This window comes from Myiozetetes cayanensis, unplaced genomic scaffold, assembly GCF_022539395.1.
Source record: "Myiozetetes cayanensis isolate MyiCay16 unplaced genomic scaffold, myiCay2020 scf3, whole genome shotgun sequence".
NCBI lineage: Eukaryota > Metazoa > Chordata > Aves > Passeriformes > Tyrannidae > Myiozetetes > Myiozetetes cayanensis.
The window spans coordinates 30,195,966-30,220,522 of NW_026087521.1; the positions used below are offsets into that span (position 1 = coordinate 30,195,966).

Below are 24,557 nucleotides of genomic sequence, written 5' to 3' on the forward strand. Positions count from 1 at the left end.
TCAATCATGTAAAATTTTATAATACAAGCTTCATCATGCAATCTCAAGTTTTTTAGCTGCAAATGTATCTTAACTTCACCTCCCAAATGTAATAAGGGGAATGTACAATGTAACAAGGGGAATGGTAGATCACCTATCAAAAGGTAAAACATTAAATAACAATTGTATGGATTTTGGAAAGATGTGCAATACAATTCAGAAGATTTGGAGCTCAAGGCAAGAATAATCAGAAACATTCATAGCATGTATGATGAGAAAAGCCAGACTATATTGTCCTAATCATCTCTTTTGCCTACAAAACATATGAATGCCATGAAGCAAATAGTCCCTATAAAACCATAACATTCTCCAAAAGGTTTTGCCTGTAACATAAAACCTTTAGTGTCTCTTCTCAACAAATGCATTCATAAATGTATGATAGAGACGGTGTTCTGCTCCCATTTTGAGCTATATAGACTTACAAATAAAAACAAAAACAAACAAACAAACAAACAAAACCAACCAAAACTTAAATTCATAGAGTGATTTCCTTAAATCAGATGAAGCAAGCAAGTAATTTTAAGTAGCTTTAATAATATTATTCGAGGCTACTTGTATTATACAGAGTACTGTCCTGTCTTTGATACAGACATATGCTAATGTATCCCTATTGGTACCAGCTTAAACAGGAATAAGTCATGAATAGGGTTGCTATGGTACGCCATCTCCATAAGCACTTTTCTGAGATGGCTGTAGTGGCAATTTTTCCAGTTACGGGTCTGTTGCTTAGTGCATTTTGGCTACAATTCTGCATACTGTTGTTACAGTTTTGAAATACCAAAGAGATTACAACAGACTGCACTAACACCCCAACAAAAGCCACTGAAATTCAGAGTTAAGAATGCTATAAGGTTCATCCATGGGAGAAAAGACAGGAGTTATTGAATAGCATTTCCCAGTATTCATTCACACAAAAGTGACTTAAACATGGAATATTTTATAGGGTAGGTTGGTTGCCCTTTAGTATTGTGTACTTTACCAGCTGACCTGTGACCATGCTATTTAGCATTAATAGAATACGGACATAGGTGAGGACAGATGGAGAATACACACCAAAAATGCTTATGTTTATCCCTATGAATCTATTGTGTTATTTCATGAATTTCAAAAAGAACCCAAAACCACTTACTGTCTTGAGAGAAACAGGGTTTTTCTTACCTCATGCAAAAAGAAATTAATTGGCCTGACTACAATGAGAGATAAAAGTGATTCTCTATCAGTATGTTTTTAATTAGTATCAAATACAGTGCAGATGTATAAATTAGGGCACAGCTTCATGCTCTTCACTTCATTTTACTTACCATCAGTTCCTATTTCACTTTTAAGGTAAGTACAAGACTGAAAAAAACACAAGAAAAGACTGAGTATTGAAGAATATTTCTCATTAGCTGTTTGTAATTTTAATGGTGTTAGACTTCAGCAAATTTTTGAGTCATAAACTAGTTAGCTTTACAATGTTCAAATATATTGTTAGTCTTAAAAGACTGCTCATTAGAAGCCTGCATGCTCCCACTCAATTTACAAACTACTTCCTTACATTGATGATGTAACTGCCTTGTTTGCAGCGTCTTGGTCAGGATACAAATACAGTGGGCTCTGTGATGAATTTGCTCTTGGAGGTGGTTGTGTACTAGCCAGTCTTTCAGAATTTCCTGGAGAATTCTCCCTCCACCTTGGACTTGCCTGCTCCTCAGACACTTCCCACACAGATGGGCACGGGGAGGTAAAATTCATGGTGGATCGTGAGAGGTAGTTCTCCTGAAGACCTTCTTCCTGGAGGCACCTGTTTGAAAGCACTTCTTTTTCTTTGGAGTTTCGCCATTTCATCCTTCGATTCTGAAACCAAATTTTCACCTGTTTGCAAATCAATGAAAGTTTATTATAATTCTTTTCTTTAAACAACTTTGTCCTAACAAATGGGTTTTTCTTTCCATTCTCTTAGTTTCACATTCCTTCCTTATTGATTGTTATAGTATAGATCCAGTAAAGCTAGCTGACCGACTTTATTTGAGGATTTTCTCATCACTATTTACTACAACTGGACTAAATATTCTCCTTGACTTTCACCACCTCCAACAGGTGATTATTTGGCTTAGACTGGAAAATGGACAGCCCAGTGGCTAAAGATGGAGCAGTTTCCTATAGCAACACACTTCTAGACAGAAAAGAATTCCCAGAGAAAATTACCATCATCATTAAAAAAACTAAGTGATATTACTAGCAATGTGAAGCCCTCTATTTAAAAGAGGCTTTAAGAAGTATGACTATCCCTTTTACAAGCACAGCTAAAACCAGCTTGGCCATATAGCTTCAAAATATGTGTTGTGACATAGGACACAGGAGCGAGGATTTAAAGACATTTTGTCTGCCTGACTACAGTTTTCCAGGAGTTGCCTAGAATCTGTGTGCTTTTGACAGAAAATCAATTTTTCAAAAACTCTGAGTTGCAACTCTTTAACACAGGCATTCAAAGGCATTTATAAAATGCTGAGGAAAGCTTGGGGGTATATACAACTAGAAAGCGGTTTTACATAAAGGAAATAAAGGTGAGGGTGATCAATCAAATCATTCAGATCCTGTTCTATTTTCCCTTAAACATTTGCATTTAGGTCTAGTACTCAGATACCTGATAGGAGGACAAAGGGGCTATGCTTTCAAAGGTTTGAGAATCATTGCCTTAGACAGTAGGTACTGTTCCTTCAGCACAACTGGCCAGAAAACTGAAGAAGTAATGTTCATAGCAACTGCTGCTCTTTTCAAGAGGGGAAAAAAAGAGATATCATCTGGTCTATCACTATCATTAAATTATTTTTCTGTAGTAGTAGTTACCTGTATATCATTCCACTGTTTTTCACTCCCCCAGGCTTTCTTGAATAACACAGAAAATGAACTCAAGGAAACAACTGTAATATTAGACATTTGAATATATTTTGGGAAATTTTTAGGCAGCACACTGGTGAGCGCAATTGCACATTTTCATCAAAATGGTTTTCCTGCAGAGATTACATCTCTGTTCATCACACTGAGAAACACCACACTCTGCTTGTTTTGGTTTATTGTTTCAGTGCTTGCAACGGAGTCAATTAGGTTGCAAGGAATCACTGCAGACCACCAGATCTCACCTCCTCTGCAAAATGGAGCCAACTGTAAAGTTACATCACATTAATGAGAGCCTCATCAATTTCTGAAAATCTCCAAGATAAAGATCCCATCACCATTCCTAGGCTTTTCTGTCCCCCAGACAACTTCTGCCATTTATATCTTAAGAACTTTCACTTTTGTTGCACACAAAGAAACAAAATTGTACTGTCCTGCTCTTAATCTGTCAATTGTAATCTAGAGGGCTATATCTACTCCAGCACCTTTAGAATCCCACCTATCAGCAAGTACCATGTTCATTTTCTACTGCTACATGCCCTCACAAACTTTTTCCAGTTTATTTCAGGTTCTGTGTCCTTCAAGCACTTTTCCTTGGTTTTTATCTTCAGCTAGGCCAAGCCTCTGAGATTCCATATAGGGTCACTACTGCTCAGCACCACTATTAACATACCTATTCTGTAGAACAGCTCACTGAAAGCCAGCTCAGACTCATGTGAAAAATCCCATAAAATGTGAATTGATAAGTAAAGTGGGAGTATTTTAGAAGGTCACCCTAAAAGATTTTTCCTCCTACAGTATCTCTCAGCTCTGAAGATCTCTTTCCTTGTGCAGACAAGTTTCTTACTGTAGGGATGGGTGCCTGTCCCTTGGGGCAGAATGGTTTCAGAGCAAATGCTGTTGACTGCATTGTCCCTAGGTGTTCATCTGCCAGTGTAAAGGGCACTCAGAGGAATGCAGAAGAGACTTATGCTCTATTGTTTTTGACTAGATCACTGTCTGTCGGCCAGTGGGATGGAGCATAGTTCCCTACCCTAAAGCTCCCAAAAGGGCTCTGTCAGACAGCAAAACAGGAGTCAGAAATGAAATGCAGAGGTCATGTTTCTTCTGCTTTGTATGAAAATGGAGCAACCATTTTTTGAATGTATAAATAGAGGAAATAAACCAGGAAACTGTTCAAGCATTTGCTGGTTAAAACTGCCATTGATTTACTGAGTGCCATGGAAGAGCTCAGGGCTGCCCCTGTGCTGTTCAATTTTCCTCCTTCAAAGCCATTTTAAAGATTTTTCCCCAAAAGGACAGAAAGCCACAGATATTATATCATTCCTTACCTGAGACTCCTTTAGACCCAGGTTAAGGGCCAGTTTCTTCCTGTCTGTTTTACTAATATACTTCTGCTTCTGAAACATTTTCTCCAAAGCTTTCCTCTGGTCTTCAGAAAAGACAGCTCTTCTTAATATGCCTCTCCGGGACTTGGAGTTAGACTCCTGGGTCAGAAGAGGCAGCACACTTTCCTCTCCTAGTAGAAATAGATGAGAGTTTCCTATAATATCTAGCACATATCCGAGAAACACATAAGTGCTGTTCATTATAATGCTTGCAGACTCTTGTCCCAGTTTTGATTTGTTGGTGTTATAAGTGTGTTGTAATGCTTCAGTCATGTTCATTAAGGACTAAATCCTCACTAGGATCTAGAAATGTTGTCAGTAGTCAAGAGTCTCCCCTTGACACGGTACAAAGTAAATCAGATGAGTTCATAGAGGAACATTAATACAGAGCCCATGCTACTGTAAAATTCAAATACAGTCAGGGAGAAACTTCTCCACTTTCCTTTGCCTGTCATCATTTTTGAGTAAACTCCAGTAAGTTTTCCTTTATTTTATCCTTGTGTGAAATGTAAAACCAGATAAAAGTGGCCTCTAATACTGATTCAAAGAAACTAAGTAGGCTTTCTTTAGTTTTTTTTTATTAAGGCTTTCAGAGTGAACAATTTCTCAGAAAATCCTTGGTTATTCACTTATTCTGGAAACCACAGCAATTTCTTTATTAGAGGATTTGGAGAGTACTTGGACTTACTCCTTTCAGCCCGGTTTCTAGTCCTTTGACATCTCATAGCAAGTCCAGGGAGGGCACTTTTCAATGAATCCAATCACATCCCCTTGACCCATGTCTAGAGTGAATCCTACCCTGGAAAACAGCTCAAAGCTGGGGGACAGAGCTGCAATGGAGAAGTAGAGGTGTTTGCACTGTCCCTTCACTGGCCTCACAAAGAGCACAGAAAATCCAAATCCAGAAAAACCTCTTGTGTTCCTCATACCAAATAAAACCTAAAGCCACAGTGCTTTCCCATGCTCTCTCTAAGCATATGGTGTAAGAAGAGCAGTCCCTGGTGAGCCTTGATGTGCCTTCATTACTCTCAGCTTCCTCAAATACACACCCAGGGAGCAGGACCAGGGGCCATTTGAATAGGGCTCATCACCAGGCACTGGATGTGATAACCGGGGTAGATACAAGCAGGCCAGGAAAGAGCTGCTCTCTGGTTCATAAACCTGTGCCATGGCTGTATAACCACTGACACCTGCAATCTTTAGGTAGGAGTGGCAATTCAGACTCTAAAGATGCAAGCTGTCCTCCTGTTGTCCACCTTCTCACATAAAGGGGTATAGACTGCTGTCCTGGCTTATAGTTACAGCAGTTGGAAAAGTGTGTTGCTGTTCAATTTCTATCAAGGATCTGATAATTTCCATATCAAAGCCAATGGCAAATTCCCCATGAAAAGCAGATTCTCTAAAAGACTGCACATTTTTTTGTGAAAAACTCTGTCTATTCTAGTCAGCTGTAATGGGATGGGGGGAGTTTAAATACATTTGTCAAAATGATATAGTGCTCTTGAAAATACTAATTAAATCCAGATGCAGTTTTCACAAACTCTTCCTTGGGGCTACATCACACTTCAACTTTTGTATATTATACAAATATACACACGGGTATACCTGTCTTTAAACACCCACAGAAAAACAAACATACTGAAGATATTGTAGTATAATGATGAGAAACTGAAGTGTATATGTGTATGTATTGCAAAGCTGACTAACTACTGTTGTGGTGCATGTTTGACTGTTTTGGTATTACATACACTACCCCTGCATCCTGCTTCCAGCTGTGACCAGGAAAGAAAGAATACCAGAAGCTGACCAAGTGTAGAATGATTATTCCCTAAAATACACTGCCACTGTGAAATGTCACTGATTTAGAGATCATTGCATTCTGTCAATGCTTTTCTTGAATTTTTCTACACTTCAAGAACTGGTCTTTATATTTGTCCCTTGTAACAGCCTGTGAAAAAAGTAATTATTATGATTTACAATGTTACATCATAAATAATCCTAAATTTATTCAGATGCATTTCAATTTTCAAAATTATATCTGAGATCAGATAAAAAAATCATAACCTACTGGTTAATGTCTTGATATTTATTACACAGTGAGATACAGTAAGACTTCATCCAAACCAAAAAAAACTATCTGCAGAACAAAAGTCAAAATGCTACAATGGAGGTTTCTGCAAAGGGCAACCCAGGTTCATATTTCTCTGGAGGGTGCATAGCCCCTTCATGACCCCCAACCCAAGCTCCGATCATGCCCACGAAGCTGGGGGCAAGCTGGGGACATTTCTTCCTCAAGTATATTTTCTCCCTTTCTTGCTCAAATTTGATGCATTTAGTTATCTTTTTCCAGGCAGTGTCTGAGCAGTTTCCACTGATTTGTCAGCCATTCTCAGGTTTACTGGAAGGCACAGTCTGGCAGCAGAAGAGCTGGCACCTCTCTCATCCCCACTGTGGGAAGAGAGACACCAGCAAGGGAAAAGGCATAACAGGGCTGGTCCTTGCCTCCTGGCGTCCATTCCACAATGGAGTTGTCAGCCAAGGACAGAGGATGCCAGATTATGTGACCCCTTAAAATTTGTCTTGCCTGGCTGATTGTTAACAGTCAATCAGCAAGGAAAAACCTCCTGCCAGGGCCCCAAGGCAACAATTAATTCCCATACAAGCAGTATGTAGGGTCCAGCTTAACACCTGTATTAGACTAACTTAATAGGAAAGCATCTACACACTCTAAAGCACAGTTAGAAGATTAACTAAACAGAATTTAATGATGAGCAGGATGCTCCCAAGCACTAGCAAACAGACATTTGGTCAAAAAATTTGAAACTTATCCCAAGCTGACTAGCTTAGAGAATTATTTTAAGAATAATCCATATTCTAAAATGCACTCCAACTGTTACACAAAAACTAAATTTCATTTTGTGAATTAAAGGATTTTTCACTACAATGGGATAGGCAGTCATTTATACATTTCAAGAATTACAGCAAAATTAAATACATCAATTTGCAGCTTGTCACTCTGAACATGCATCAAAAGGTTTAGTGTTCTGCTGACATAAATATGACTCTGTTACCAACTATTTCCTATGTTGCTGGTTTGATTTTTGCTTAGCTTTGGGTTCTTTTTAAGTCTTTCCTTTGTATCCTAATATATAGTGATAAATGTCCTCTTAATCTATGGAACAATCTTCATTTGCCTTCATGTCAGAGACCACCTTGAAGGAGCAAGTAAAAGCTTTAGTCATGGTTTCCATTTTTTCATTAGAATTCAATACATTCTAGTTAAATGGACAATTAATAGGTCACTTCCAAAATAGTAGTGTATCAGTCCTGGTTAATAAACAATCCCTACAGTTGATAATGGGCCTATGCATTCACCAAGTCCCTGTATACACTCAGCTCATCCACTAAATCCCTTTTCAGGTAGACAGGGTTATATGGGAAGATGAGCTAGAATGAGTCTATAAAAGTCAGTTTCATTCACTGCTTTATTTTTCAGTCAAGTGCTTTAAATGGTGTCCAGAAAATCCCTTGGAATGTGAGACAGGAGAAAAGACTGGCACATAGAGTATTGCTTTATGGCCATACAAAAGGGCAACTGACCCTTGCCCAGGCCTTTTCAATGTGAAATGGTTCCTAAAGTTCATCTGCACAGTGAAAAATTGTGGTGAGGTCGCGTGTGGATGAGTAAAGTGAAAGTGGTGATTGGTCATGGTGCTGTCAGCCATTGTGGGAGAGCCGAGGCCATGTAAAACGCTCTGTGGGAAAGTGTCAGCCCCCTAAAGAGGTGCTCAGAAACTTGCAGCTCATTAAACTGCCAGCATTTGCTGCCTCACTTGTCAAGAATCATTCAACTTAGCAACTGCCCTTCTGAAACATTCATAAAAACCATGTACTTAGGAAGGATTTGAATGCAACTGTAATGAAAAAGTATATGCTGGAGCATGTATAAGTTCCAATTTTCATTTGGATTTGACATGTGATTTGTGCTTCTGTTTTGAAGAACAAGGAAATGCTCCTTCTGTTTGTATTCCTGAGCCATAAACACGTAAAATTATGACTGTCTGTTTTTACTATGGCAGGCAATCTTCTCAATCAAGGTTAAATTTGGTTTTGGATTAAATGGAAGTGCATTCTAGGTCTTCATTCTGAACAGATATTGCACGCTGGTCAAAATTCTCTCCAACCTACTTCTTCAATTTTTTACACTATGATTAAAAAAGAAAAACAAATTAAACATGCACACATTTGACTGCTGCAAGAAGAATTACTTGTATTTAAATAACGCTAGGGCTTCCTGAATCATAATTTGTCCCTAACAAACATTAAAATTCAGCACACATTTTATGATCCTTCAGCTCTTTTCTTATTTGCAAATGTTTAGTGACACCGATTTTTAGAAGAGTTACTGATTTTAAAGAATCGTTTCTAGCTAACTGAAAACAAGGAGCTTTCCTAGGTTAGCTCTGTCTCAGTGTCTCAATGCCATTAGAAACCTCTCACAATTGCTCAGTGTACTTAAGTTTGATAAATCTTTGTAAACCCTCTGAATAGGATTGCTGTGATTTTACTAAGGAATTAGCTGCTGCCATTGCATCACCAATTAGTTTTCCAGAACACATTAAATCCTGCTGCTTTGGTTTACAGAATAACTCAAGCATTACTGATGAAGCATAAAAACTTACTTGGAAAAGCAGTGGGGGATGCAGGGTGCTGACAGGACCCACCGCAGCATGCTGAGTAGAATGGCGGGGCTCGGAGAAAAACGTGTTTGGAAAGAGCTGCAAAGAAAGCATAGATCTAATTGATTATCCATTGAGCTTAGGTGATATTCATAACAACAGTTCTCCAAAAAGTCAGTGTGTAAAGTCCTGCCCCACAAGATCTTTTTTCTTTTTTCAAGATGGTGATATTTTTAAGGCAAAGAATGATAAATCAAGTAACTGCTTTGTAATTTAGCAAACTTATTTTACATGTGTAGCTTAACCGTGATACACAAAATATTTACCATAAGAACGAAGCTCTGCAGACTTGAAATTTGCCCCTGTAATTGCTGTAATTATGGATTTTTTCCCTAAATATTGGTATAGAAAATATTGTTTCAATATGTTGTTGAAATAATGAGTATAACGAATCTGAAAAAGTTATTTAAAATAACTCTAGTAAGCTTGACATCCTAGAAAAACAAAATGAGTTTGTATTCCAATGATGTTTATAGTACTCAAATGAGTAATGTCTTCAGTAGAAAGCCTTTACGAATAAAGAGCCAAAAGATGAACCATCTGAGCTCTACAGACCCATAGGGTCTGATGGTCAGCTTCATCTTGCTGAAAAAGTGCTAAATTTAAATAAACCAAATGCTAAAGAAGGCTATGCTTCACACAGTAAAAAAGTACAGAATCAACCCACAGAATTAGGTAATACTTGGTAAAATTTTTGTGGATTTTTTTTAACCAATGAATCAAAAGTCTCTGTTATGTTTAAAAAGTGCTTCCACATCTTGGAAAGGTCTTCATTATCTACTAATCTCTTAATTTTCTTCCGTAAGTCTCACAGGCTTTTCCATTAAGATTAATTACCTAGCATCATGCTTGCTAGAACTGTACACTCACAAAATGTGATCAGCATCAAAACATTCATGTCACTCTCCTCATTTGGTTTAGGCAGAAAATAAGTGGCTCTAGACCCAGTTCTGTAGTTGATCCAAATCTCTAAAAATAACCCAATTAACTTTTTTTACAAAAAAGAAGTAACTGCGTACTCAAGTAAAAAAAACCAAGAACTCAATAATCAGGGAGAAAGGTAGATAAACAGGTAAATGTCTAAGCCATGCTGCTAATTTTTAAAGGTTTTTCAACTGGAATTAAAAATAAAGATCACACAACATTAGGTTCCCCAGTACATATTAGGGTGTTGAAATAAGTTTTCTGACCATTCAATTTCATGTTATTCCAGAGCAATCAACTATTACTATAAAAGCTTAACGCTAAACAATTTTTAAAATATTTACTTGCGATTGCTGATTGATAAGCATTTTGTCAGTATAGGTTTTCACTGAAACCTTGCTGTTTGTAATGAAATATAAATATATTCCAAGAGAAATTAATTGCCTATTTTTGAGGTATATGCTTGCAAAACATTTACAAAAAGGAATGATTTATATATATATTAGTATTCTAAAGCTTCTTTTCTGCAAAAGACCATCAAATGTGGAACCATGTCCCTAGAAACTTAAAATAGTCAAGAACATGCAGCCAAATATTACTTATGTATCCAAGGGTGTAGTGTCTAAGTTCAAAAGGATTCTACTAACTCTAGAAGCACAGGAGCTGCAGAAGATAAAGACCTGCCAGATAAAAACAGCTATCCTCCTGGACACAAGTACTCATTATTGACAATATCTTTCATCTGCTGAAGTTCCCAAAATCTCAAGTTAAGAGCTTTTCCTCCCTTCCTTGGAAGACATTCCTCATGCCATTATCAAGTTTCCCTTACAGTCAGGTAAAACTCTCCACTTCTAAAAGTACAACCTAGCATACAGAAGGTGTCACACTCCATTCTTTTGCTTCCTTTTCAAATGTCTTGGATATTCCTTGGCTACCACAATACCCTACTCCCTTTAAACATTGTTCCAGCACCTTATTCATGCCATAAAATTTTTGGCAGACCTGTTGGCCTGTCCTTGATAGTCCATGTTGTGGTTTCTCAACTATGTCCATCTCCTTTCTCTGTTTTGATAATGTGGTGCTCAAAATGGTTATGAGATATATGCAGGAGACACTTGGATTAATCAGAATTGAAAAAGCTATTACTTGAGATAGATGGCATGCTCCTACAAATAAAGACAGGAATATGAAGGGACAGGTTTCCTCCATTCACTAAATCTCTCAACAAGGAAGCTGCTAGCACAAAGGTCTGAAGATGGACCAAGGTCAAAACTTGAGACGTTTTGCTTAAGCAAACTCCGAACAAGCAACATATTTCCACAGAAATTGCTGGTTGCTGACAATGATTCAGTGCACTAGGATAGCATCATGATGCAAACAGCAGAGATTTTGGCACTAATTCTGCTCAAGTCAAAGGAAATCATGAGTCTGGCTTTCTTGGGCATTTTACTTAATTCCTTCAACCAGCTGCTGTCTTTTCTGCATGCATGGCACATAACCCTTTAAGGCAGAATATTTGCTTAAGAAATAAGATGCAGAAGATATCTTCATGTAACTCTGAATCAAGAGGTTCCTGAGACCACTTCTGCAGACTGATTTATACTAGACCCTGAGGAATACGTCATTATGTCTCTCTAAGTCTATAGCCAACATGTCTAGTATGTCTAGTTCATAAACTTCTTTAATGTGCTCCAGTTACACCAATACATGAGTGAAATCTACAGTACTTATATCAAACTACAACCCTAGGTCAGGTCCACTGAAGATGTTGCACTCAAAACAGTGTTTAGCAGTTATATAGAGTTACACCAGTAACAAAATGTGACATAATACAGGGATACTCAACTCTATCTTGGGAGTTCTATGTAGAAAAAAACATTAATGCTTCAACCTAATATATCCAAGTATATTTTTTATCTTTGATAAAAACAACACAAACTATTGTTCAGAGAAAAATTATATATTTAATATATATGCATTTCAGAATTATATTGAGATTGTAGCTGTAGGAATGACATAATACCTAGCAGTGCTGAGGACAAAGCACTGCCTATACTTTTATTTTCTGTTCACATATCTCATGGCAATGCTACCAGGATTTGTTGGTCAAGAGACCTAAAGCAAACACTGCTTGCTGTCCACATAAGGCTGAAAATTGCTAAAATATCAGCATATTAGTTTTGTATTTTTTTGGCCAGAATGAAGTGCACAGTAACCAAAAGGCAGCTGTTGCTCCCAAACATGTATAGTAACATTAATTAGAGGCCAAATCCTAATAATTTGTATTCAGGACACCTACATTTTTTTCTGCCTTGCATCAACATTTCATAAAAACTGAGATTGTGCAGAACTAAGTGTTTCACAAGAGTCAGTCTTTACAGGTTTAACATCACACATGCATGAAAACAAAATATCAAAGTATGCTATAAGTGCCTTTTGGCACTCCAAAAACTGTACAATATGCCTCAAAAGAAAATTTACTGGATCATAAATACAAAAAGATTAAATATCTAAAATAAAATAAATATTTTTTAAGTTCTTTTGACACTGTTGCTGCATGCAAAATTTTAGTAATAATGCTCACTACATTCAGCTTTGTGAATAGAAATCATTTTACAAACAGACAATAAAATAATACTAAACATGTAAATGGACCTCAGGATCACCTAGTGCTAAAACTCAAGGGAGCAGTTCAGATACTGATATTTTAAAATATACTGCCTGCTCTGAAGATATTCTAAATTCAAAAGCCCTTCCATTCTAAAACACCATGCTGACAGTGGGATCAGAAGTCTTTCTTCCAACTATCCACCATTTTGAGAGTAAGGTTCCTAAGTACAACTCAGTTCAAACAGATATGTAACTTTTAAAATGTCTTATTATTAAAGGTATCATTTGCTTTTCCTAATTCTACTGTTGTGAAGTAACTCAGAAAATAGTATAGGCTATAACTCATTAGGGAAGGGGGAAAGGATGAAGGAAAAATGGCTATTGAGGAAAAGGAAACTGATGGTAAACTTCTGATATTACCCATACAGGCTCCTTCAGTGCACACACTGCTCATCTGTTGGGGTTTTTTTAAAGATAACTGATAAAAATGTGGTATTGACCTGTGAAGAGAGATGGAACACCTCCAAAGAATGATTCAGAAAACTGCCTATAGCCAGCTAACAAGAAAGGATGGGACCAGAGACCTCAAGCTGCATGAACACTAACTCTCCAAGTATTGCTAAGTTCACATGAGCTGCTTTTCACAGTGATGCCCAGGCTCCAGTCCTGGCAGGAAAATAAAAAATACTATCAGTAAAATTATCAAATTTCATCTGAGAACCCTGGATGGTTTTGCCCACATGTGGGCACAGATAAACTGCAATTTCCTACCTACGTCCATTCTTGGCAATGATTAAAGCAGGCTTTTGCAAAGCTGCAGGAAAAGTTTCATGTCACAAAGAGTTCCCTGCAAACAGTCCAGCAGTGGCTCTGCCAGCTTAGTGGTCCAGCTGAGCCACATTCCTGCTCCTGAATCACAAGCCCTGGACCTCACAATGAGTCACAGCTCTGTCCCTAGCAGTTACTATGTTTAGAGTGCAACATTCCAACAGCAGTTGTGCACCCCCTGAAGCATTTGAACCAGCTGAAGGGGAAGCCCTGGCCACCAGAATGAAGCAACAGCCATTGCCATACCCTACCAAAGGCAATCACCATGACATGGACCTGGTAAAACTTACTGCAACAGCCTGTGGTGCAGCACCCCTCAGAGCTGGCTTTCCCGCATTCCCAAAGTCACTGTCTATTTATTTCCCATTCACTCCTGTAAACCACAACTGCATGAATGCTCAAAGGAATTCAAGACAAAAGGGTAGACCAGAACAGCATATGCAGATAAATTTTAAAATACTGGCAAACATTCATAGAAAGTGTTTTGAAGTTCAAATATATATTTCTAAATCCTAGGCAGATGCTAGAATCTGGCTTGCACTTTTATGTTGCATCTTTGTGGGGCTTTCAAAAATTGGCAGAGTAGCCCACAAAAAGGATTGAAACGTGCTAACAGCATGATCATCATTTCCTTAAACCTACAGCAATGTAATGGCCAATCATGTCATGCTGTGGATTATCTGAAACCGTGTCAGTGAAATCACTGTCAATTTTCAGTGGCATCATTCACACGCCTTACTATTAGGGCATAATTTGCTGTACATGGTTTTCTCCATCTGAGGAAAGACAGGTGCCTCAGGCTGGTATCAGATCTCACCTCTATGACAACCCAAAGCAACAACCAAACCATCATTTGCCAAAGACTCTATGGATCTCATGGTGTAAGCAGCAAAGGTGGCTTTCTACCCTCTCCATGCCTTCTACACAGCCCTGCTATTTAGAAGGAAGATGGGGATCTGGAAAGCTGTCAGAAACAACCAGCCTTGTATCTGACTGCCTGTCTCCCATAATGCCCATGCACTAGTGTGTCCCAGCACTTTACAATCACCAGTTCTTGTCAAAAGCGGCATCACTGTCACTTTCTGTGTGAAAGTTCAATATATTGCCTAAGCTCCTTGTCTAGGCCTCCTGTATGGTCAATGAGAAAAGTAGCTCCATACAACAATTCACTAGCTTAAAGCAGACACACGAGAAGGTAAGTTGTGTCATCCTCTGGGGGCATCTCTCTGTACTGACTATAGATTAGACAAGAAATTTACTTTTTATTAAACAGCTGAATTACTATGACGTTCTTTTTATCATACATAGGTAATGTCAAAAAGATATAATCATCTCTACAGCCATAAAGACCCTGTAAAAAATACAAAATACAGTCATAAAGGTACTAAAATTATTTTCTTAAATTTTTAACATATTACAATTTGCTTAGAAATTATCTCCTCAAGCACAGGAAAATTTGGGTGCAAGAGGACAATTCATTGGTTTTTCATCGTTGCAGCCTAATGTGAAATCTTACAATAGACCAAAATGCACTGTTTATTTCTGTGGTATGCACTGATCAGCTAAAATTTCCTACCTGGACCAGTCTTTACCTGTTGCAGTATTGCTAGTTCCAACCAGACACAAGTCTCAAGATCAGTGAAACATTGTTAGAATGAGAAAATAAGAAATGGTGAATTCTTTTTACTTTGTGGTTTTGGGTTTTTTTGTTGTTTTTTTTTTTTGATACGTGAGGTTTAAAACAGGTTTTTGTCTTCTTATATTTGTAAAAGGAAATACTTCTTAAAGTTGAAATTCAAGATATTCACATAGTCACAAGATTTCAGGGGCAGGGACTTTAACAAACACCACCAAATTGTTCAAGAGGAGGAGGTAAAATCCTCAATATACATACAAAATACCTCAAGAGAAGTATGTGCTATAACTGCAAAAAGGGTAGCCTTTCAAGAGAAATTTTCATAAGCTTTTCAGCACAAAGCAAAGGCCACTTCTCCAGTGTGACAACTCATTTCCAAGAAACACAGCCCAGGTTACTGAAAATATTTAGATGCCTAACTTTATAAATATCAAGGTGTATGTATCTGGCATTTGAAACAGCCTCCAACTGCTTTATATATCTGCAGTTGTTTTGAAAAAAATATCTGCCTCCTGCTATGGGTCATGACTGACCACAAAAGTAACATGTAAAACATTAGATTAAGAGTTATTTTGCAGAGCTACTCTGTACAAGAATGCATAACACTTTCAGTAGGAAATGGAGGCAGAGAACTTACCTTCCAAAATTCAGGGGAATTTATTAACACAAAAAAATCACAGTATAATGAAACCTGAAATCTGCACTCGAGGCGAATTTGCCTGATGAGATTAATCCTTATCACAATCACGTTTTCTAAACACATGAGGAATATACTACAAGATTTCAGAAGACTGTCTCATTCTGCAATACAAAATACATTTTACAGAAGTTAATTCACTAACTGTAGGTATGATGGATTCCATGGTTTCCCCTTGGTGAATTGCTCTTATACAAACCCCACCACTTGTCTTCCTAGTGCAGCTCTGAGATCTTCTGGCAGTGCTTAAATCTTGCTAAGGACCAAATTCAGGATCCCCTTCCTTTTTCAGATATGGCACAGCAAGTCACCAGAGGAAGGAGTACCGTCCAGCTAATGCTCATACTCCCTGCTGAGCACAGACAGCCAGACTAGTGGCTGGGTTGGAGAGTAGCTGGCACTAGTCTAGCTTTGGCAACCTTACAATGAGGAAAACAATTTGTCCTTTAAAAGACATTTTGCAGCCACTCTTAAGATATGCTGGGCATCCCAGATCCATTCTATTAAATGGCTCACAAAGTTAACTGGAAGCAGGAAAAGTGCTGAAAAGAGTCTCTGATTTCTGATACTTACAGATAATTCTTTGCCTCCAAAGACAAACTTTTAAAACAATAAAGGTGCCTCACTGCTCCTGACAACCATGGCATAAGAAAAGTTGCCAAATAGATCTCCCCACCCTAAAGAAATTTTCTATCCCCAGAAAACACCAACAAAACAAGAAAATCCTAAGACTTGTCAGTCAACTTATTGTCCAAGTTAGAGGGAGCCAAGATAAAACAGTGGCCTCTTTCCTGCCTTTTATTTTACTGAAAGTTACATGTCGCCTGGGGACACATCCCGGCTTGAAATCAATAATTAATAAGCACTAATTCACTAAGAAGGGGGTCAAAGTGAAAGAAAAAAAAAATCACTTAACTTCAGTAATTTAATTATTTCCTGGTTGTCATAAAGGAACACAAGATTTTATTAAAAATGGGTAATAATTGATATTTGAATCAATAAAAATTGATTCATATAGGTATTACTTTTATTATTAGGATAGAAATGCTGTCACTACATGAGAGGGTAAAACTGCCAGTGGTTCAAAGAGTTGGCCTGCAGGAGGTTTGGTTTAATCTCCCTGCAATGCTATCCATTTTCTGTACTACCTCAGGCAAGCCACTTCATTTCTTTGTGCTCCAGCTTCTCCTCTACACAGTAGAAATCTCTCCTATCTCACTGGCACCATGTGATGATAAATGTATCAAAATGTAAAGTACCTATATGGTACAGAAAGAAAAGCTACATCTATAGCGCAGATGTTTATAGTTATAAATCAAATTTATGTTTATTATATACTGCTTCTAATTGATTTCTTCTGTGTTATATGCACTCTCCTTCCTTCTGCTCTACTGTATTCTGATGCTTTAGGCAAAAATCCCCAAAGCTAAATTTTTCAGCAGGTTTTGCAATAGAATTATGTCACTGTTATGTTTATTTGTTTTGTTCCATTTTTCAATTTCCTTTCTCTGTTAATCAATCAAAATTAAATTGGCAATATCAAAACTGGCAAACTTAAAGCCAAAAGCCTGCTCCTTTCCACATATGACCATACTCATGGGCATAGCACTAATGACTATATTCAGGCTGTAAAGCACTTACTGTCATCCTCCACCAGGGCAAATTACGTGAGAAGAGCAGAGATTTTCAGAAAAATTATTTCAGGTAGCAGATTAACTTTGCATTTCCCAGGGAGGTCACTCTGCCCTGGTGCCAGACAATAATTCCAGCAACTAAGTAATTAGGAAATATGTGGGAGTGGACCTCACAGCACCTGTGCTACAACAGACAGCATCTCAGCAGCCTCTGGACAACTTTTCTATGTCAGAAAACACTGAAGAAAACTGTCAAGTCTTCTAATTTATCCAGAAGATAACAACAGGGCTGGAGTACAAGGGACTAAAACCCAAATTAGCAAGTAGCAATTTAGGACAGTACTGGCACTTCAGAACAAGGTGTAAAAAAGCCTGTGGGAATCCCAAGCCAGTACAAAATGAAATACCATTGCAGAAGGTGAGTCTATCATAGGGCATTAATGTTTCTTCTGCTTTTGCTTCTTAAGTTTTATGTAACACACAAGGTTGTACTCTTAAATGAAAATAAACTAAATTAGTTTTAAAAACCTATGATTTCATTATGTTTCATTTTTTAAAATATATGTAATGATGCAAATTAATTGTTTTAATATTTTACAGACAACACAAAGATAGTCATTTCAAGTGCACTTATTAGATGATGCATCTAAGACATGACACATGTTGAGTACTTGTTCAGTTTTTGATTTTGTAGAACTCAAAATATTCATGTAGATAGGCACTTGAAATATCCAGCTAAATCCTCTGAAATCTGTAAATTATGGGAATGGAAACTTGCTGATACAACTCTGTTGTTGAGGAGTTACAAAAGGAAAAATTGCCATGACCAGATGGCCCAGCCCAAGAATGCCATCCCACCTGGTCTCCTTTGCCACAACGGATACGAGTTTTCCAGTTTATAGAAAGAATATAGGATTTACATTCTTTGGCATTTATGGAGTGTTAAATGGTATCCTAAAACGGAGTACTTTCTTCATGCCTGTCCTTGGTAGGTGCTGCAGATACAGGAAAAAGGGTTCAGCTTATTCAGTTCAGTCCGCAGTGTGATTTTAAATTTCTTCCTTTCTGAGGTCACTTTTGGTGACCTCACCAGAATCTGGGACTACATGAGTAATTTAAATTACTGTTTCCAAAAAATCTGACATTGTTTCAATTTTCTTTTCTATAGTTTTTTTTTTAATTAAAATCCCTAGGTTATGCCAAGCTAGTTTATTAGGGGACTTTTAGTCCCTGCATAACCTAAATTTATGAAAGTTCAGAAAGATTAAAAAAAAATATTTACTTTATCATGTTCAATAGTCTCATTAAAGACTTAGACAAAGATTTTCCAAAACACCATTTGATTTGGGGGCTCCAAATAGGAAAGAGTTAATTCATAAAAAAAAATTAATAATAATAATTTTTTTAAAAACCACAACAACAAAAAAACCACAAAACCAAAAAACAGTGAATAGTCACAAAAATCAGTAAATTAAAACCCCCTATCTAGTACAAATTCCTTGGTTAAAATATCTTCACCAGTCCCTGAAAGCTAAAATTCTTGTTCTGACAAAACACTCTTTTGCCCTATCACTGCAGAAGCAAGAAACATAACACACAGCCTGGTCACCTCAACCTTACTCAGAAATGCAAGTGTCTGGTCTAAGCAGTTACCCCAGTGTACACCTACACTAGACAGAAGACAGCCCCTACCAACCACAAACTCTGCCTCAGCAGTTCTAGTCTAATATGAATGTATGAAAGTTCAAACACCTCAGGGTCCTCATCACTTTAGGACATGCAAGTCAGATCAGAATCAGCAGATCCCTGTTAGAATATAAAAGTCATTGTTGCATGTGTACAGTCACAGGAAAACTTTTCCTAAGGGCACAATGCATGAGGAAACCTGGTCTTTCTTCCTGATCAAATTTAAGGGCCTAGTGCTTTTGCCAAAATCACTTAGAGCTGTGGAATCACAAGAAACACAGGATTGGACTCCCAATCACTAGGCAGACCTGCCACACTTTTAGTACCACTACAAGTAAATCAAAGAAAGAACTAATCCTGGATGCAAGCAGTTGGAAAATTCAACATTCAGGAACTTCTGTAATAATTCACTACAGCTTTTTTTTTTTTTTTTTTTAAACTTTACCTTTAGCAATGAAGAGTGCTGGGGCACCTGCTATCTCTCCTTTTACAAATAAATGTAGCATTTTCTCTAGAATGTTTCTGTCTAGGGGAGGATAAGGGGAAGGCAAGGGAGCCTGGAGAATATGCACCTAATTCCAGAAAGATGATACTTGTTCTCTTTCCTAGACTGGCCTATAGTTGGTTAAAACAAACATGTTTAAATAACTGATATGCTTAAGATAACACTTACTAGCACCTGAGGTCTGGAACACTCAGAAATGTTAATATACACTTTGACTCTCTCCTGCCTACCTTTAAAGTACATCACGCTAAAGGATCAAAAACTGCTTGCAGAAGAGTTTGTAGGATTTAATTGGGGTAAAATTATCTTTGAGAAGAAAACAACTGTTGCTTCCAAAACCAGCCTTTTGGTTTCACACCTTAAAGACTTAATTCAGTAAGCCCGATTCTTCTTGTCTGTAAGTACATTTAAAATTGCATGATCATAAATAAAAATTTTAAAAATACCACACAAGATTGGAATAAATGGATATAGTAAAACAGAAAGGCAAAATACAATATAGATGGTGAATTTAATATCGAATTTCATTAATTATCTTTGAATATAACTTCAATCAGTTCCATGACTGACAGAAGTGCGCACTTCTTAAAATACTTTATAACGTTACTGATGTCCAGACAAAGTGTATTTGTACGGAAACTGGCACATTCAAGAAACAAAACGTGTTTTGTAAACCTGTTTGTTTCCAGTTCAATGACAGCGGTTCTTGCGGTCCCCCGGCGGTGGGGAGCTGCTGCCCGGCAGAGCGCTGGCTCTCAGTGTGACACCGTGCCGAACGGCTCATGACGGACCTTTCACACCGCTTTAAGTCTTTTTTTGTTGTTTCCCACCCCTGGTTTTGCCAAAAGTTCTAGGAAATAGCCTGCTCTGCTTGGATTCATTTTTCTTTTGACTGGAGGAGCACGGTCCTTTACGCCATACAGTCCCCCAGGGACAGGGCAGTTGCCGAGTGGGCTGCCGCCTCCCCAGCAATCGCCACCCGGGGGGACGGGACCGCTTGCCTTTCTCCCAAAACTTGGGGTTTCAGACCTTCCCGGCGCACCTGTTGGCGGCGAAGCTTTCACCACCCCTTGAGGATGCGGGACGAGACCTGAAAGAACTGCGATTAAGAGCGTTTAAAACAGCACCCGACGCTGCCATCGCAGGGCTCTGCAGCGCTCGCCTGCACCGCAGGTGCGCCGCCCGCCCGGCCGCCCGCACCCCCGACCCCCGCCCGCTCCTCGGCGTCCCCGGCCGGAGTCCCTGCGCAGCCCCCGCCGCAGGGAGGGCGCCCCGGCGGCACGGCACCCCCCGGGGCTCGGCTCGTAGGACCGTCCTCGCCGTGCGCAGCGTGTGGCCGAGCGCTCGGGAAGCCCCTCCGTGCCTCTCCCCGGCGGCGGGACGCGGGAAGGGGCCGGCGCTCACCTGTGGCTGCCGGCAGGAAGACTCCACCTCTCTCCGCCGGCGGGGCCCGTGCTGGCGGGCGGCTGCCGTCCGCCCCGGAGGGGTTAAGCACTTGGAAAGCCCATCTTGTCGGGAAGGGAGCCCCTGAGGGGCTGATTTGTTCCGCTGCGGGGCACAGCTTGAGGGGGACGGGGCTGGCGGGGAGGGGACGGAGCTGGGCAGGGCTCGGCGGCGCCCCGGCCCGCAGCAAGTTCTCGATGAGAAAACTTTTGCCCAGGTTGCCGAAGCCCGGCGTCGCCGGCAGGTTGAGCAGAGCAGAGGAGCCCACCAGGTCCCAGTACAGGGCGCTGGGCAGCATAGCGAGGGTTTCTACCCCCCTTGCCCTGCCCGGCCCGGCCCAGCCCGGCCCGGCCGCCGCGGCCCCTCACTGGGCTGGGACGGGGCGCCGGGCTCCGGGGCCGGGCGGGCTGGCGGGGCGCCTCCCCGAGGGCTGCGGGGAGCGGAGCGGAGAGCTCGGCGGGGCTGTCCGTGGAGACGCGGCGCCTCTCCGCCGGGCTGGAAGGTGTGTCCAAGCGCATTCATTATGTCAGACGGGAACGAGGAGTGATGGACGCGGCCAACAATGCCGCCTTGCCCAGCAGCCCCCCGGGGAAGGGGGGTAGGGCGGGGAGCCGAGGTGGCTGTCCTGCGATGCCCGCCCCGATATGGCGGTGGGCCGGCGCCTCCCGGCCCGGGGCTGCACCTGTGTGGAGGGGACGGGAGGGCAAGGGAAAGGCCGTTGGCCTTTATCCCGGCGGGGAGGTGGCTCCGGTGCTGGCCGCGGAGAGATCATGTCGACCTAATGATCCCATGAGGTAATGGGAAGATAGTCATTAGCTCACTCCCTCCGGGCATCTTTATCTGGCCTTTCTTTTCTATTTTCCTTTTAGTTACCCACCCCCCAAATACATGCTGGATTTTCAACATTTGTCATAATAAATCTGATTAAGATCAACACGGCACTGTTAATCATGTTTTCCTTGAGATGTGGGACAATGCTTTGTGCAGGCATAAACATTCTTTGTCAGGGTGGTTTAATCCATTTCTACTTCCTTGCGTGTATTCTTATTTATTTGCTTACAAACAACGAAATGTGGCAAAGATGTCTCATTTTGCAGTTCAAACACACATGCAGAAAGTTAAAATTGGATGCTGTTCCCAAAGACCTGAAAGCACCTCCCTGTTTTGCAGAGAAATACTTCTACTTCAAAGCAGCTGTTCACCAGTCTAATCTTGGGCATATTCCCTACAAGATCCTCTGGAGCAAGGGCGTCCCTTAGTTTTGTATAGTAGCAGAGGCATAATCCCTTGGACATCAGGGTAGTTCAAAGCTAAAACTAGCTGGACAAGTGAAATCATCTGTGCCCTCAGACGGGAAATGGGAAGGATGATTTAAATGCTGTGGCACTAAGGAATACCTTGGGAGGTGTAAATTAGATGTTTGGATGTCCCCTTCTTTCCTTCATATCCTTGAGTGCATTGGCCCTGCTACAGTTTGGGCACTTAGTCCATTGGTACTAAGATGTTAGCTGTGGTGAACAGGAACCTAAGAGTTGATGAGTGTTTCATGCCAGAGACCCATGGAGTCTGACTTTCTGTCTTACACCAGTGGCTTTAAGCATGAAGAAAAATAAGACCAAGATGAGTCTGATATTTTGCCCTGCTACATTTCTGTTCTCTGTCTGTTCTCAGCTTAGACAATTTCCCCAGCTTGAACACTTGTATTTACAAATCTGAAGGCCTTCATCTCAAGATATTAAGCAAGTATTTTACCTGTGAGCATTTTAAGGCTTCTGTGCCTCTTGCCACAGAAGATAACAGAATCTAGCCTGTTGTATCCCAGACTACATCTGAAGGTACTATTCATCCTTGTAATATTAAGATGCAGAAATACATATTTACCATGTTTTTGAGGGAAAGAAACAAGTATTCCCAGGACAGCACATTCTTTTGAGCACTGTAAGTATCTGCCTTTTCAATTACCCCTCATACATTTATTCACATTTAAGGATTGACTCTGTGTTTCCTTTCACTGATCAAGTTCTCACCAAGTTCCCAATGGCCTGAGACACTGAAAACCATAATTCAGCAGTTGGGAAAGTGGATTTTGTCCATCCAACTGTGCTGCAATAAATAAAATGTATTCAGCAAGAAAGAGATGGTTGTCAAAGACAGTAGTCTTCAAAGACAGAGTTGGGCTTTGGTTTCCTTCAAGGCTACTTCTCATGCCAGAGAGGCCACCAATGTGTTAATCTCAGCTGTGTAGTTCAGTAAAGTATGATTAGCAAGTTGCACATTTCTGTGAAATATTAGCCCAACACACCAAATCACAGAATATTCTGGGTTGGAAAGTTCAACATATGCAGCATTGGACAATTTGCTGCATAGAAAAGAGCAGTCAACCACAGGATGGGTTAATAATTCATGTCAGATTTCATCTGTAGTTCCAGGGTTCAACCCATGAATTGTAATGTGTGTTTAAGCAGTCCCATTTTTCCCTCCCATTTTCATCTGTGAGTGGCCTTTCACCCATGTTCTGGCTCCACTCTCATAGCTGTACTAAAAAAGCACTGGGAACCAGATCAGTTTTAAATAAGACAGAAAATAGTATTTTTCTAGAGGTTCCCTGTGCGTACCTAAAACAGGTTGTGTGAGTTTAAGCAAGCATGGTATAGAAGAATAGCTGAATGAACTCATTAAACTAGAGCAGCATCTGAGCACTTGGTCTCTGGAACACACGTATAGCCCTGCTGAGCAGTAGCTAGCAAATTCTGTTTATCTTTTGGACATGTGATAAATAAAGTACAGTCAGGCCCAAGAGGTGTTATCTGTCAAAAGTTGGAGAGCTACAGCACAGGAAAGCATAGATTCCTTGTTCAGATCTGTAATATAAAATGATTTGAGAGTAAAACAAGTGGCATCCCAGATCCTTTCTGGTGAATGCAGCCTGAAATTGTGTGACAAATGAATCTTTAGCCGCGGACCTGCAAAGTTGCTGCATGTGTATTCCCCAGATACATTCAGTAAGTAGAGATGGTATTCACATGGTGATTAACTCTCTTTAAATTTGGTTCTGCAAGCTTGGAAGATACTTGCTCTCTATTTGGATTTATTATATCTTAATTTATTTTAAAAGATAAGAAAGTTTGCCTTCACTGGGTATCTTGGCTTGCATCAGGCATTTGGAAAACATGAAGATACACTTCTTGGCTTGCAAAGCTTAAAAAATGGGGTGCATGGAACATACATGGCATGCTCAGCACTCAGTTACGCCTTCCCCACTTGGAGTTCTGAGTACATTCTTACTGCCAGGGCAGAAAATTTACGTAACATACCAAGCACAGGATCTAAATCAAAGTCTCCCTAACTCCTCTTCTACAGTAGCTCTGCCTTTTCTCAGATGGCCTTTCCATCCTTGAGCCAGGGGATCTCTCCCTTGCAGCTCCTTCCCTGGAGCAATTCACATGAGGCTGAATCCCACCATTACTTAAAACTTTTCTTACTAATCTTCCTATTACTTAATGGGAAGCATACATAAGCCATCAGGTGTTCCTCTTAACTTTCAGTGGAAG

At 39.9% G+C, this 24,557-nt stretch overlaps 1 protein-coding gene across 1 annotated transcript; it reads right to left on the bottom strand.

Annotated features, from left to right (window-relative positions):
* On the bottom strand, positions 1 to 21,536 carry DBX2 (developing brain homeobox 2). The gene is made up of 4 exons (XM_050323418.1): positions 20,968 to 21,536; positions 8,987 to 9,082; positions 4,248 to 4,435; positions 1 to 1,893 (listed from the first exon to the last, which is right to left on the bottom strand). The coding sequence occupies exons 1-4, from the start codon at positions 21,302 to 21,304 to the stop codon at positions 1,573 to 1,575; spliced, it is 942 nt and encodes a 313-aa protein (XP_050179375.1). The 5' UTR covers positions 21,305 to 21,536; the 3' UTR covers positions 1 to 1,572.
* Between the last annotated feature and the right edge of the window lie 3,021 nt (positions 21,537 to 24,557).

What these genes read in the sequence shown, in the direction of transcription:
- DBX2 (XM_050323418.1), bottom strand. Translation starts at nt 21,304, where the DNA reads ATGCTGCCCAGCGCCCTGTACTGGGACCTGGTGGGCTCCTCTGCTCTG. An exon ending in CTTCCTGCCGGCAGCCACAG is followed by an intron (nt 9,083 to 20,967) that starts GTGAGCGCCGGC and finishes CTTTCTTTGCAG; the next exon opens with CTCTTTCCAAACACGTTTTT. An exon ending in ATCCCCCACTGCTTTTCCAA is followed by an intron (nt 4,436 to 8,986) that starts GTAAGTTTTTAT and finishes TATTTCTACTAG; the next exon opens with GAGAGGAAAGTGTGCTGCCT.